The following is a 16567-nucleotide window of genomic DNA, read 5'->3' as shown; positions in this document are numbered from 1 at the left end:
TTAGAGAGGAAGTGGAGATGGATTAGTCACAACCTTAGAAAAGATATCAACAACAGAGCTAGACAGGCCTTAGAGTGGAACCCCCAGGGAACAAGACGTAGAGGAAGACCAAAAAGAAAAGGGCGACACAGTGTACTAGATGAAGCCGAGAGGACCGGAAAGAGCCATTTAAAAAACTGGCAAGAGACCGTGGAGAGTGGAGTGTTTTTACTGAGGCCCTATGTTCCATGAGGAACGTGTTTTTACTGAGGCCCTATGTTCCATGAGGAACGTGTTTTTACTGAGGCCCTATGTTCCATGAGGAACGCAAAGGAAAGATGATGAAACAAAAACAAAAATAGAAGAAATTAAAAATTTATCAAATTGTATTTCTATTGCGTACATCATTACTAGCTAATAAATGAAGATATCCTATCAATTTTTTGTACAATTGATTCTTGCCTATAGATCTAGTGATTAGCCTACTCAACATTCTTTTTTAACTGGTTCTATTTTTTTTTTTTAATTTAATTGCTAGAACACAAAGCATGACGACAGTTCAGGCGCTAACAACAAAAAAAGGGTTTGGGGGGGGGGGGCATTCTCCCCGCTCTCTCCAGTGCATACACACAGACACACACGCACACACACACACTCAACTTACCTACCTTTGTGTCTGTTTCTATCCATTTTGTACTTTGAACTCATCACGACACGGCGTGGGTTTGATCGCTGGACACAAAAGTGGGAAATAAAGAGCAAATGCTAATTGCCTTAAATATGAAAAGAAAAAAAAAATATTTTTGAGATTTTTTTTCTTTAACCTTCAGACGTGAGACAGTCACGTTGTGTCTAGGTCGTTGTGATCTAATTGAATGACTCAACCCTGGGACAAAAAAAAAATATGCGAGCTGCAGAGCGAGAGACAAAAAGAGCCAGAGACAGCGAAAGAAAGAAAGCATTGACATAAAGAAGAAAAGATAAATTAGATTAGATTAGATTAGATTAGATTAGATTAGATTAGATTAGATTAGATTACATTAGATTAGATTAGATTAGATAGATAGATAGAGAGAGAGAGAGAGAGAGAGAGAGCGGTAGATAGATAGAAAGATTGAAAGATAGATAGATAGATAGATAGATAGATAGATAGATAGATAGATAGATAGATAGATAGATAGATAGATAGATAGATAGATAGATAGATAGATAGATAGATAGATAATTAGATAGATGAAACTGCAAACAATAGCATTGTAATAAATTTACGGGAGGCAACTCAATGAGAGTTAAAAGTGTATATACAGGTAATGAGAGGACACCACAAGCATAGCACTTAGCAGTCTTTGATTTCACCTCTTTTGACTCTTGCCTGCAGGGTTTACTGGCGCCGCCTATGTCACCTCGATCACAGCTTCCACAAGGTGACAGTCCGTGTAGCTCTCTATGTTCTGGTTGCCTACAAAAAATCACAAGAAGTGTCTTCCACTCGCAGGAATGAACCTTCCATTGTTTCTCAGACACCTTCCTGACCACCCAGAGCTATTGGCCTAGCCAACAATCTTTATTGTAACTTTAGGTGGAGCAAGCTAAATTCTAGCCCTTTCCTTTCACTTAGGTGGCACAATCAACTGTCTCTCCATGCTCATCTAAACAGTCCGTTCATACCCAGTGTTGAATAGTGCCCGGTGCGCACCATAAGTGTCGACGCAGGAACAAAGTATGACAGCGTCTTAGATTGTGACATTTACATTTCTTCGAATTAATCTCCAGATTTTAGATGTGTTAGATGTTGTTATCAAACTAAACACTTAGGACGCTTATAGAGCTGGGTAATAACAGTTCAGTACTTGAGAAGTATATCAGCTCTTCCTGTAGTCTGTCAGTTACGTCAAACATGGATCTAGGTTTCAAGATAGTCGTGCTTGTTATAGACTTCAACTTTGCTAAGCCATTGATTTTCCTGGCTGTTTCAGACAACCCGTTCAATGCTGTAATGGCAGTACGGAAGAATCAATTAGCCTATATAAATATGTTCTAGCATATGGAACAAGAAATGTGCTTTTATCTTTGTGTTTTTTCTAAGTATTATAAAGGTTTTTGTTTTTGTATTTGTAAATTAAAGTTCAGTATTTTATGAATAATTGAAACTGCAGTTCTGAAAAGGGAGGGGGGGGATCTAAATTTCAGTGATTTCACTAATGGTTCCATCCAACCATCCCAGTAGCGTTACAGCCCATGGAGGGCTCTGGTCTGCTTTAGCACTTCTCTCCATTCTGATTTCTAATACACATTGATGGTTGCTTTTGTCCAATGTGAAATATTTGTTTTGTTACAACTGCCACGCCTCTATGTTACGTCTGCTCAAGTTTTTTCCTTAAGTTATTGATCCAACCAACGTGAAAAGAGCAAGTCTTTGTTTTCACATTTCAGTTGTATTTCTGATTGATTTGTTAACACTTCTTTAAAAAAAACAACTAATGTTTTGTTAGATTATTATTTTATTATTAATTATTTCATCAATGTTTGGGTTCAGGATAAATTATAATTTATTATGACACGTAGATATTTTTTGTGTGTATGTGATAGATCTGTAAAGATCTTGAACAAGATAAGTTTTTTAATTTTATCTTTCTTGTTACTGTCACCATGTTTATTTGAAGAGAGACTTGCGTTGTATTTTCTACAAATACAAATGTGGAGTCGGATTTGCTGTACTAAACCACTTCAAGAAAAAATGCAGTGACACACAGGAACCAATAGGAGCTACACTTTACAAGAGTTTAATGCTTTTAAATTCAAACATGAAACACTAGATATCAACAGCTCAATGAGATCATGTACAAGGTAGATACAGATGTTCAATAGACGAACTCACAGTTGAATGAAAACTAGCGGCATCTAGATTGACTCTGGCCTTTTTTTTTATTCTTTTATGAGACGTAACCTGTGACGTCATTGGAGTGCAGCCAAACTGTCCTGTATTTCTATGACCGACCTTGAACTTTCTAAACAATAGGCATAGTGTGACAGGCCTACTCTTAATAATTGGCAGTTTTCTGGGTCGAAACACATGCGCCAATTTGATTTTTATTTCTGTAATTTTTCTAATTCTATTTGTACAATTTCAAAGAGGAAAAAAAAAGAGATGGCGTGAATGAGAGAGAGAGAGAGAGAGAGAGAGAGAAACATTTTTAAAAAGAGGATAAAGAGAGGGAGGAGAGAGATAACGAGAGAACTGTCATCCTCGCATTGTCCACAAAATACTCAGTGTATAACTAATAAAAGTTTTGGATGTAAAAAAAAACAACAACAACAAAATAAAATGTTACCCCTATGTTTCAATCATCTGTCCCTAGCGTGCAGTGACAGTTCACGTAACTCACACCCCAGCCCCAGTTTTGTACCCAGTCAGCAGCTGTTCTAAACAGAATATCAAGAGAGAAGCCGGTCCATTTTTGTTACATTGTCCTGCCAGCTTTTCTTTGGACGAGCCTTTCTTCGTTCTCCATCCACTGTACCTTGAAGGATGAGTTTTAACAGTGAGTCATGTTTTACAATTTGATTAAATCAGTTCAGCTTTCATCTCTATATGTAAGACAGGCGTAAAATACAACTACACAATTTATGTAGTTCAGTGCTAGGATAACTCTTGCCAATTGTGTGTAACACAGCAACAAAAGATAGTTGTTTACATATGGCAGCTTTACTGATATCTATGTAAATATTTTGAAGATGCCTGGTAAAAAGAAAAGTAAAAAGGCCGGTGGAAAAAAGAAAAGCAAAAAGGGAGGAAAAGCTGGAAAAAAGAGCTCAAAGTCAATATTGAAAGAATCTAAATCTTTAAGTGCTGCGAATCAATTTGTTGATAATCGACCTCCATTGTTACGACCTGGAGAAAAAGTAATAAATAAAATAAATTAGTTTATTAGTAATTAAATCTATAATTAAGATATATAGCTGAAGTTTTTTTAATAGACACCTAAAATTAGTGCAAGAACTATATAAGCATTATAGATTGTTAATTAATTATTTTAAAAAGCCCTACATCAGATCTATATTTAAAGCTTTAATTACTTTAATAATCTAATCTAGATCTAGTTCTGAAATTCTTATAATACTTAATCATACTTAATGTAGTTTTAGAATCTAGATCTACAATATTATAAAATCAATTTCTTAATATTTAGATCTAATTATTGCAATCTATAGGGCAGAGGATATAAAGGTCATCTGTTTCTGTGGCTAAGGGTTAACAAGGGTATCATATGCCATGATATGCCTTATATGGCCAGCACAACCACCAACCACCTTTACCTTTCCACAACTAATGTCAGGCAGCCATTAGAACTGGGTGGAATCAGAGGCGCCCTAAAGATCCTGAAATAAAAAATCCCAGTCTTCATCAGAATTCATACCTGGGACCCTGGTTCAGAAGCCAATTTAAGTACTTTACTTTCTCAGCAACTGCGCATCCAATCCTGACTTGAGCTGAGTTGTATTTGCAGAGCCATAATGCAGCACAGATATCTTCTTTCAGGTTTCCCCTCTCCCCATAGGTTCAGAAAAGAGATTGGACCATAATGCACTGAGCTTGATATGCAATACAACATTAATTTAAAAAGTCATGCTTACTATCTTAATGATAAGTAAGTCAACTTACATTAGCTTGTTTTAGTTCTGGCTTCAAGTTGATAAGAATGTTTTTACATATACGGTACCACTTTAAAAAAAAATAAATTCATTTATATGACCAAAATGTTAATAAGACTATGTTCAATTTAAATAATTATCGTAATTTTATCCTTTTAAGTAAATACAGAAATAAATATATTAATAGCTATTTCAAATTTCATTGATAGTTTTGTATATTTAGTAATTACTGGATTTGCAGCTTGTAGACTTACTAAAGACACACCCAGTGGATGAGAAAGAGGTTAATGGTATTAAAGTAAGTTCTAGAGTACTGGAACAGTTAACTGCTCAGGACATCCGAGACCTTCACATTGTTTTTGAGATCTTTGATACAAATTCAGATGGGTAAGTAGGAAAATATGTTGTCTTTCAATTAAAGAACATGCAGGACTCAAAATGATGCTTTAGCATAACTGAGTGTGTCTGAAGTCTCAGTGTGGTACAGGGTGGTGATTACAAATTTGTTATTTTAGATGTAAATTTAGCAACAGAATATCCAAGCATTTGTTGGGAATTTGTGAAGTAGAATTGTCATTGGTCTTTTGATAATTTCTGTTCACTCCATTTTACCCAGTTTTCTTGAGGTATTCTTACTTTTTTTGACTAAATTGAGGAAGCCTTTTTTGTAAACACTTTTCTTCTGTAAAAAAAAATTGTCGGTACTTAGGATATATTATTCTAGCAACTATTCTTGTTAGGTGCACAATTGAACGCAACTTTTTTTGTTGCATTACTTTTAAGCTTATGGAATTTTTTTGTATTATGATGATGTAATGTTTCTTTGTCTTTGAGGTTTGTCTGTGTACCCCTAATTAGGTGAATTAATGTTGGGATTTTAGATTGAGTCTACACTAGAGTCAGCAGTGGGTCAGTGTTGTGCATTTGTTGTGTAGAGTCAAAATACTTACTAATGTGTTGTGTTGGTATTATGGGACCCTGACAAAAATGTTATCTTTAGACCCAATTATTTCAATATTTGGGATGTAGGTCTACATAATCTAAAAAGTAAGACCTTATAGTTCATACACATAATTAACTTCTCTGTTGATGGAATGTCTGTAATGTATAAGATAAGAAAAACTAACATAGGCCTATGTATCAATTTTTTATAAAAAATTATTCCATTAATTCCTTACATCTTTTATTTAATTGTTATTTTTTCATCTTTAATAATTTTTGACATAAAACTATAATTATATAGGTGTTTGTTAGCTTTACTTGTTACGGATGTTCCTTCAGATTTTGAAGAAATTACATCCTAGCGCAAACCTCCCACAGAAAGTTGGGGAATGACAGTAAGCAGGGACCTTCAAGACCACTAAATAACAGTCCAGAGCACATACCACACAACCAAACAGCCATACTGTAAATATGATAATTTTGATTTTTAAAAAACCTTTCTTACTAGAACCATAGGATCTGCAGACTTGAGACGAGCCTTACGTACTCTTGGATTTAAAGTAAAAAAAGATGAAGCCAACAGAATTGCTCATGATGGTAATGTAAAGGCAAAAAAGTAAGTTCATTCTCTTTTATTTTGTGTGTCTGTAATGCTCACAAGACGTAGAAAATAATTTTAAATGTAGGCCAGGTTCATCTAAGAATTTAATCCTTTTTTTTTAAATTAGATTTTAATTTCTTTTTTTCCAAAGTGAAATTGATTTTAATGAGTTCTTGGAAATAATTATTGACAAGCAAAGTGATACCAGAGATGTTTATGAAGACATTTTGAAAGGATTTAAAATGTTTGATTTTGGTAAGTCTGAAGTATAGTGAACTTAATGTTCTTGTTGAAACAATCATGTTTTGATTTGGTATCGGTTAGTAAATAGGAAACGTTAATTTCAATTTATTTAGAACTACTTGGTTTGAATTAATTGCATCTTTTAAATATATTTTCTGGTTAGTTAAATTATTTTTTCTTTTCCACTGAAGTATTTGAAAGAATTGAGTCAAATATTTTATTTTGTCTCTTTCTCATAAAAGTTTCCAAAGATTTTAGCAAGATGGATTACTTATCTTATCTTATCTTATAAAATACAGACATTACTTCAAATAGGACGCGTCATGCTTCTAGTCATGCATGTTAATCAAAGACTTAAATTCTGCCAAGTCATTGGTTTTTCTAGCTGGGTCAGGCAAGCCCTTTCATGCTCTAATAGCACTAGGGAATAAGGACCATTTGTACAAATGTGTCCTAGCATATGGGATGAGGAATGTGCCTTTATCTTTGAGTCTTTCTGAGTATTTTATTAGATTTTGTATTTGAAGATAATGGTTCAATGTTTTATGCATAATTGCTACTTTACTTTTGAGTCCTATATCCTGAAGACTTTCTTAATTTAGTGATTTTACTAAAGGTGTTACTCTAGTCAAATGTTATTATTCGTTTGTTATGAATTTCAATGCTCTATTTTGTGTCTGTTCCAGTTTCTTGATGTTTTCTTGAGTTGAGGGGTCCCAATTAGAGGATGCATATTCTGTTATTGGCCTAACCATTACACTTATAAAATTACACTTACACTTATAAAAAAATAAAGGCTAATTTCCTTTTTCTTATAAAAATGTGTGGTGCTTATAATTAATCATTGGAGAATAAAGGAATACTTGAAGATTATTGAAGCAGCATTTATTTCCGACAAGATGGCTGCCTACTTGTGTAGTAAGCACTTTGAACTGTTGTGAATATGGTCCCAACTTTGAACATTGCCTGCCCCCACCCCTGCCATCCTACAGGAGGATTAGACTGGGATGGACTGGGTTGTAGTAATCATTTCTGAAGGAAAATTCAAAACTTATAAAACAAACATACAACCTCCTACCCTGTGGAAAAATTATTATTTCGGAAGGTATTTAATTAGTGAAAAATGTTAATTGCTGTTTAAATTATTGTCTATTGATAATTAAAAATGATATAGTTTGTTTTTATATAACATGTCTGTCTCAAAACTAAAAATTGATGCTGCATTCTTCTAAATTACTATGGAATGGGCAATTTACTTTGTATTTTTTAAAAATACTTTCTAGCCATGGTTTTAGGTTTGCATCTCTATAAGAATACCTGATATTTATTTGGAAAATTATATGCTACATTATTGAAAGAAACTGATAAACTTTACATCCGTCTTTACATAAATTATGTGATTTCCATGGTTACTTATTTCTACCATATTATGACTAAAGGGGTGTTGGTTTAAACAATTATTTTTCATTTCATTATCTTTTCCATGGTTGTTGCAGATAAAAGCAATGGGTACTTAGATTATTTGTTTATTAGTACTGAGCTGTAGTTTATACTTTGATCTAGCCATTGATTAATAACAAGACTTAAATTGATGATTTGTACCTAACTTCATTTTTTTTAATTAAATTTTAATCAAAATATGTTTAAGTTGGCTACATTTTGCAGCCTTGTCTTCAACAGTCAAAATGTGCTGGGATTTGGGAGCTTAAAAAAATATCAACATGAATCTTAATTTGTTTTTCAAATGTTTCAGATGATGCAGGCAGCATTTCTATAGAGAAATTGAAGCGAGCATGTAATCTAGTTGGTATTAAATTTACCCAAAAAGAACTGGAAGAGATGCTGGAAGAGGCAGATCTAAATGGTGATGGGAAAGTTGACCAGACAGAATTCATCCAAATAATGCTTCAAACAAATTTGTTTTAAAATTAGTCTAAAGTCCATTCTTTGCCTAGAATTTGGACTCTGATAAAACTTATCCCTCAATAAAAACAAAGTTTAAGGGATTTGAGACTTGTGTTAAGCAAAAAAAAAATAAATAAAAAAGTCCTTTTTTTTTTTAAACAAAGCTTATTACATCTAAGGGAAACAGCTCTCCACTTACAACTATATTACTCAGTAATTTACAAGTTATTTCCTTTATTTGATATCAAACAAAATAATGAATTAATGATAGGCACAATAAATAATTTTGAAAAGTTTAAGCTTGATCTGAGTATGGGTGTGGGAGAAATAAGATGTACAAACTTTTTGCCACTCAGATAGACAGAGTAAGTTGATACAAGCTTTGTAAAAAGAGCAGGGAGGCTATTAAGAATAATGTACATAAAGATGTCATAATTATTACTTTTGTTTCTTTTATCTCAAAATGGATGTGATTTAGATAATCCGATACTTTAAACCAATTTTATTTCTTTGGAACTGCATGTCATTAAAAATTTCTTTCTTTCATCTCTGCATTAAATTACATACTTAATAAATTAAAGGTGATTGAATACATTCAAAGTGTGTTTATTTTTAAGCAGCTAAAAACTGAATCACAGTACAATACTTTATTAAATCTAAAAAAACAACGTTATGCCTTTATATCATACTGATCGGCTAATGTACATCCTGGTGAAGGGTAATGGCTTAAAAAGCAAACTTTAATAGAGAAATTGATAATATTGTGATTGCTACTGTTGATATGATTTTATTGTAAGCTCCTTCCTCCTTCAAGAGGTGAGAACAAAAAGAAAGTTTACCTGCAGTTTTTACAAATGAATGGCAGCTGTGTGGGGTATACAAAGGTGCTGGATATACACATTTTATTTTACACACAAACATAGTATTATGGACATACCAGTGGGTCTTTATACCCCTATTGTTTGCTGTGTGGTTGTGAAATGTACCTTGGAAAACTTCATGAACTTCTCATTATAAACCTCAAGAAAACAAATAGTACCGATGCAGCAGAAAATCATTGAAATACCAGTTATCTATTGTGATAAGTCTACGTCAAGTCGTGCTTTGCACATGCGGGGTATATAAGACTAAGACTAAGACTAAGACTGCTTTATTGATCCTTACGGAAATTTGTTGTGATTACAAGGGTGAGGGTTTTATGATTTTGCTTTTAATTATCTTGTAATTTGTTCGGGTTAAACACATATGCGAAGTATATGCATGAAAATGTGGAAATAAGCAATCTCCATGTTCTACTTCACAGAACTGTTTGATCTTAATCTGGGTCATTCACTTTTGTTAGCAGGACAATGTCTCTGAATCTTAACCAAAGCATTTCAATTCTAAGACTCTTACCAGCTGAGAGGTAGATTAATCCTCCAACCATTTCTAATAAGTAAGAAAAGACATTAAATACAGAAATTTGCATTTACACTAATTTATAAAAAATAAAGAACACAGACTTGTAGATTAGGCTAAATGTTTTATTGCATTGTCAAGGAGAAAAACATTTGTTTCAGTTTAATGTGCATTCTAATAACACATTAAAATCAACAGCATTGTACCCAGACCAAATACAACAGAAATAACACATTGAAATCAACAGCATTGTACCCAGACCAAATCAATAACAGAAAACACTGTCACTCTTAAAGACTGTTGGAGCACAAACACACACACACTAATAAAACAACAGAATCAACTAAATATATTTTTCAGTAAATAAAAAAAATTAAAATTATTATGCTAACCCTAAACTTGTTAAAATATTTCACTCATTTAGTCATAAACTAGAAACTAGCTCTGAAGATGAACTTTCAACAATAAAAATAATCTCTATTACCCATGAGTAAATTTGTCTAACCATTTGTGCACACAAAAAAAAAAAAAAGCATTATAATTATAAAAAAACAAAAATATACATTCACACCAGATTCACTCCAAAGTTACATGTGAAATGTTTATATCAGCTAGTTGAATTGTATTTAATGATTTGATTGCCAGATGAACAAAGAGTTTTTGTGTCTGTCTTTGTAAAGTGAGTCTTGTTTCTCCTTTGTGATGGTAAAAACACAAAATCCTGACTCAGCAGTTGTTTTTTTATTTCTAAACTCTTTTTAGCTCTCTAAAAGGAAACATTAATGAAGGATACCACATGAGCACTGGACAGTAAAGAAAATTAAAAGCAGTTATATTTAAATCAAATCAGTCAGTCATTAAGAAAAAAACAAGTGGTTATTACTTGCTTGTTATGGCGCAAACAAAACTAAAACAGACCCCTGGTGGACAACGGCTTTGTCTGCATCACATCGCAACTGGGTCTGCATGGTCATGTGAAATACTGAACTCATCCTTGATTTTGACAATCGAAGACAAAATGCCTTATAATTATGACAGATCATCTTTTTTAAATTTACCCTGTGGTATAATGAATATTCAAAGAAATTCGTATGTTTGTGTAAGTAAGGTAAAGGAGGTGCGGTGGCTGAGCAGTAAAGCTCAGGGTTCGAATCCTAGTGAAGACTGGGATTTTTAATTTAAGGATCTTCTGTTGCTTTTGAGTCCACCCAGCTCTGATGGGTGCCTGACATAAGTTGGGAAAAGTAAAGGTGATTGGTCGTTGTGCTGGCCACATGACACCCTCATTAACCGTGGGCCACAGAAACAAATGACCTTTACATCATCTGCCCTATACACCAAAAGGTCTGGAAGGGGAAATGAAACAAAACTTTCTTATCAAAACTGCCTAAGGTGGGCTTAATATAATTCATTGTAGAATTTTTTAAAATTTACCCTTTGGTGTAATGAACATCCAAAGAAATTCTTATGTTTGCGTACTCATTGAAATATTCATTAAACTGACATAAACAAAAAATGCACAAGATACTAGAACTAAAATAAAGAAAAAAAAAACTAGAATGGTTCATAACATTTTTTTTCAGGCTATCAAGTAGATCAGAAACTCAAGTAAATTTTATTATAGACTGCATCATAATTCTGAATTGAGTGAGGATCTGGAATGCAGCACAATGAAATATATAGAAAAATCAATTTGTATTAATAAAATGTGTATGTATAATATTGTCTTTCAATATTTTTTAAAATAAAAATATCCACAATAAAAATGTTTTAAAAATAAAATTGCATCCCAAATCAAACAAAAGCAATGCAGTAACTCTTGTCAGTGTTAATAATAACACAGGCCTAAAAAAAAGTACACTTTATTAGTTCAAACTATCTCTAATATTGACCTAAAGCAGATTTGACCTTGTACTACTTTTACAAGTTAAAGCTAATGGAAGTATCACTGAAACACTTGGGTTATAAATAAATACCAGGTACTAGTTAAGTAACACTTCTGATGAAATCTAGAATCATGCAAGTTTTAGCTTTGGATCTACAATAGTTGCAAACACATACTAAACTGATTCTGACAGATGTGGCTTGTTTTTCCCTTCCAATCTATAATAAATATTACCATCTCAGAATCAGTCAGCAGAGGGTATAAAGAAATCTACAGTAAAAAAAATATTATGTATATAAACACATTTTATTTAGTTCTACATTTGCTAGTTGTAAAAATGTGTTCCATGAACTGACAGTGGTTTTAGAATACATCATATATGTACTTGTAAACCTTTTAGAGGAAGCTATGTTAAGACTCTGAAGAACAAACGTCACAATTGCACATAATTTAATATAAGCAATCAGGGAAGCTTATATATCATTGGGATCCATGAATCAAATATATACATACAGAACAGCTTGTGTCAGGTCTTATTTTGACCATGCACATATAGACAAATCTTATGTTACATAGGATAGGCCCATCTTCATTAGAATAACATTGTAAAATAAATTAACAATGTTATGTGATAAGTTTTGTTATTTATTTGCTTAGTTAAACAAATAATGCTTGCCCTGGATGTGGCAAAATATGTAGATCACAGCTGGGGCTGCGCAGCCACGGAAAATACTACATTCCTCACTAATCTTCAGACTTGAAGACAAGCCTTATTATTATTATTAATATTAAAAAAATAATAGACATTAATATTAGATTTAGCTTTATATATTTTATGTCCTTAAAACTGAAATTAAATTTCAAAAAAATTGCTAACATCTTAATTTACATAGGTTAGAATACTCTTTATGGCCATTAGTGCCATTACATTTTAAACTAGATCAACAAGGTAAGTTTGTCACAATAAGTCACTAGCTGTCTGCTTCCTTAGTTAGTGGAAAAAAAAAAAAAAATTTCACAACTACATTTAAATCAGTAAATGTTCTTACCACTATACCTTTTCCTGCAAAAATTGCTAAAGCTAATGATTAAATTCTGGCTGTAATGTTAAGATTGAAATACTCCTCCAATATTTCATTTATGAAAAGTGTCATTTGGTTCATTATTGTAATTTGTCATTCTTGTAAAAAGTATTTATCATTTTTTTTCTTACAAATTGTTTTATTTTATAATTACTGGTCAAGGCATTTAACAACATCTAAAACATTACAGGAAGATATTTTATAAATAGTGAGAATTATCAAATACGTCAACTAAACCTTGTTGATATTAGCGATACTATTGGAAATGAGTTATTTCCCTTGGAGGATTACAACATGTACTATGGTATTTGCTGCTTGTGAATGGAAGATAGTTAAAGCCTGTCTATTTACACATTAGTTTTGTAGTATGTGCTCTTCTATGTACATTCAAGAGTACATAAACAAGGAAGCAGCAGAAACATAATGATTGTGTGGATATCATCATAATCGTAACTTACAAACTACTCTGATATGTAAAAATGCCAGAAACTGTATTACAGGTTCAAGAAATGTGTAATATTTATAATTAAAACAAGATACAGAGACTTCTTATATCTTCAAGACACACATTTAGCAGATAAAAAGTAAAAAGCCTATTTACACATCTTTATTTAACTGTAGATGAGAAGTTATCTATAATTTCTTTACCTTATTTTAAACACTTATAAACATGGACACATAATTAACTAAGAATAGGAAATGAAACCAACATAAAAATTTACATCAACAAGAACAAAATTTAATTTGTTAGTCATCTAAATATGAACAAACAAATTGAAGGTTGAATAATGATTTAATGTACATTTGTGAATCTATGATGAAATTAACTCTACAACCATTTGCTTCCTGAAGGAATAAAACGTCATCTGAATTCTCTCCCCTTAGGTGCATAGCTCATGTAAAAAAATTTTTTTAAAAGAGCCGTTAATTTCTTTTGATGTTTTACAAGCTAGGGTAAATAAACCCAGCCGTGTCTAAATATTAGTGATGAAAGAAAAATCTTAAGAATGATTCTTGAGCTCTGTACAATTTGATCCACATGTTGTGTGAGACATCAGATGTAGTCAGTTCATTCAGGGCTTCTCATGAAATTTTGATTTCATTAAAGACTTGTGAATGATGTCATAATGCTATAAGCTTTAAGTAGCATTCACATTGTGACCTAGCATTCAGTGACAGACTGTTCAGTTGGTGTCATACAGAAGAAACAATGACAATATATCCTAGAGCAACAGATCAAAAGTTTATAAAATAACATTTGTTGCCCTAGTTGAGACATTATGTGGAAAAAGTAAAAACAAAACTAAAATATTGAAGGTTGAGACCAAACAAGAGGTAGAAGTCATACAAATAAATAGTGCAACAGAGAGAAAGCATACAGACATTCTCCCTGAGTGAAACTGTACTTGTTTTATTTTTATTTAACCTTTTGTTTGAAATTAGAGCACTCGACCAATCAAGAAAAAGTTCTGGATAGAATCTTGCGGATGATCCAGTTTTTGATATTTGGAAATGTTGTGTCCACACCTAACTGTGTATCAGACATTAACTTTAGTAATTCTAAATGGCTGGTTAGGGTTGCAATGCCATACAATACCTTCATAAACATTTGTCTATTTTACCTTACCCTTCAGTTCAAATATGACTTTAAGTTCAGTTTAAATATGACTTTAATTTCAGTTCAAATTAGACTTTATTTCAAACTGAAATACAAATTGCCTCAGAAGTAAGTGTTTAACCCATAGAATTCATCCTTTTATTTATTCTTCAGTAAAAGAACACAATTTTTGTTGCTTTTTGTAAAGTGCTTTTTTTTTTTTTTAAATAAATCAATCAATTAATGTGTATCTCGTTTATAGACTTTAACATTATTTTTGGTTGTTTTTGAATAATGAGACAAAATGCCAACAAGTCTTACCTACCAGGTTACTTGCATATATGCATGATTACACCCACAGATTGTGTACTGCCTAGACAAAGCAAGGCATGAGTAGGGGAGGGTTAGGAAGTGCAGCACACACACAGCCATTCAGTGAAGTAGCAAGCTCAATGGTCTTTAAACAAACAGCTTCTCCTCTGTGTCTGTACATGTAAGAGCAAGAAGCAGACCAGACTACCACCTCATCCTTCCTCTCAAACATGATACACACGTCTTAGTGTCTGATAATAAATAGTGCCATATACAAGTCAGGAGTTGTAAGTATTAAATTAGACAACAAATTTATTCATAGAGTTCAATCACAGATAGAAACAGCAGCATGTTGTGTCAGCAACTTCTTTCACGTTTTTTTCTCAACCTAGTCTCATTGATGCAGCTGTTTACACCCTCCTCTCAATTCATATTCTGGTCAGCCTGCCCTCATGCATGGCCACAACAGTAACATCACGGACATCCGTAGCATGTGGAATGTGATGGTTGGCTGGGTACTGGCCTCCACCGTTGAGAAACTTCTCCCTATGTCTCTCCTCTGCTCTCCTCTTCTTCTCCATTTTTTTAGATTCCTTTACTTTACGTGCAGACTGGAGAAATAAAAGAAAAAGAAAATCAGAGCTTCATTTAATCCTCCTAAAAGAAAGATAAATGAATAGATAATAATAGGACTAAATAGTAGGATAATTACACAAAAGAAGAAAAAACACACACTAAAGTAACAATTTTGAGATATCACATTTTTAGGTCCCCCCCCCCACCCCCCCAAAAAATAAAAAAAATATATATATATATATAAAAGAGAGAGAGAGAGAAAGAGAGTGAGAGAGAGAGAGTGAGTCCAGCAATATTCAATGATCACCACTTTTGCCATCCAGTAGGCTGACACCACTTTTGCCATCCAGTAGGCTCAGGGCTTTGAATTGGAGTTCTGTGCCTCCTCATGTGGCTGGTGAGACCTATGTGAGCCCGGAATGTTATGCTGTACACTGGGCAGGTTATTCCAGCTGAAGCTAGTGTCATTCGCTTTGCTTTTCTTCTCTGGTGCTTTTCTTCTGCTAGTGCTGTTCTCTTGTCTTCTGCAATTTGTGCGCCAGTTTTCACAGCGCAATACCATGATGCTCTGTCATGTGCTTCATCTAAGTGGCAGGGTCAATGCTGAAGGCTTTCAGAGAAGCTTTGAGGTTGTCCCTGAAGAGTTTTCTTTGTCCAACTTGTGAATGCTTCCATTCTGTAGATGTAGTCTGCCTATCAAAACTGGAACTGCATCAGGATTGTGTGAATGCTTTGCAGGCCCATTCTTCAGTATCGGGTATTTATTCTTGCCATTTCACATAGAGTATTTTTCTGAGACAGATCATGTGGAAGTGGTTAAAATTTTTTTGCATGTTTTCTATATACTTTCTACGTTTTTGAGGCAAAGAGCAATGTAGAGAGGATGACAGCTTGATAGACTCCTAGCTTCATGCTTGTGGTGATACCTCATCTATTCCAAACATTTTTAGACAGTCTGCTATAGGAGGCACATGCCTTGATTTTATTATCAATGTTTCCATTTCTGGAGAGTGTTCTGACAAGTTAGGTGAATCTGTCCACTGCATTTATTTCCTGTCCATTTATCTTAATGTTTGGATCTGAGTAGGCTTCACCTGCAGCTGGGAAATATAAGATTTCATTCTTTTTTGTTTTTATAGTGAGGCCGAAGTCTGAACATGCTCTTGAATAGTCACTGATGATGCTCTGCAGATCATTTTCAGAGCAGGCATTTAGGACACAGTTGTCAGCAAAAGGCAGGTCCTTGATTACTGCTAATTTTGTTTTTGATTTTCCTTTGAGCTGCCTCGGGTTGAATAGACTCAAAACAAACACTCTATGTAATGCTATACTGAGTACCTTTAAGAAAGAAAATTACTATCTACATAGAATTGAGGTGGGAGCAATTTAATCTA

At 33.2% G+C, this 16567-nt stretch overlaps 2 protein-coding genes across 4 annotated transcripts in view; one reads left to right on the top strand and one right to left on the bottom strand.

Moving 5' to 3' along the window:
• Positions 1 to 3634: 3634 nt before the first annotated feature.
• Positions 3635 to 8917, top strand: LOC106057405 (uncharacterized). Its single transcript, XM_013214578.2, has 5 exons — positions 3635 to 3882; positions 4874 to 5019; positions 6083 to 6190; positions 6327 to 6430; positions 8172 to 8917. Exons 1-5 carry the CDS (start codon positions 3715 to 3717, stop codon positions 8342 to 8344), a joined length of 699 nt encoding a protein of 232 aa, XP_013070032.1. The 5' UTR covers positions 3635 to 3714; the 3' UTR covers positions 8345 to 8917.
• Positions 8918 to 9825: 908 nt separating this feature from the next.
• LOC106057403 (OTU domain-containing protein 3-like) overlaps positions 9826 to 16567 on the bottom strand; it is a 44099-nt gene continuing 37357 nt past the window's right edge. For all 3 annotated transcript variants that reach the window (XM_056007949.1, XM_056007948.1, XM_056007950.1), the window contains exon 9: positions 9826 to 15208. In XM_056007949.1, the coding sequence (XP_055863924.1) occupies positions 15026 to 15208 (183 nt within the window). In that variant the 3' untranslated portion in view covers positions 9826 to 15025. The remainder of the gene's footprint in view (positions 15209 to 16567) is intronic.

This window comes from Biomphalaria glabrata, chromosome 13 (assembly GCF_947242115.1).
Source record: "Biomphalaria glabrata chromosome 13, xgBioGlab47.1, whole genome shotgun sequence".
Lineage (NCBI taxonomy): Eukaryota > Metazoa > Mollusca > Gastropoda > Planorbidae > Biomphalaria > Biomphalaria glabrata.
Note: the sequence above shows the minus strand (reverse complement) of the source record. Positions and strands in the feature narration are given on the sequence as shown.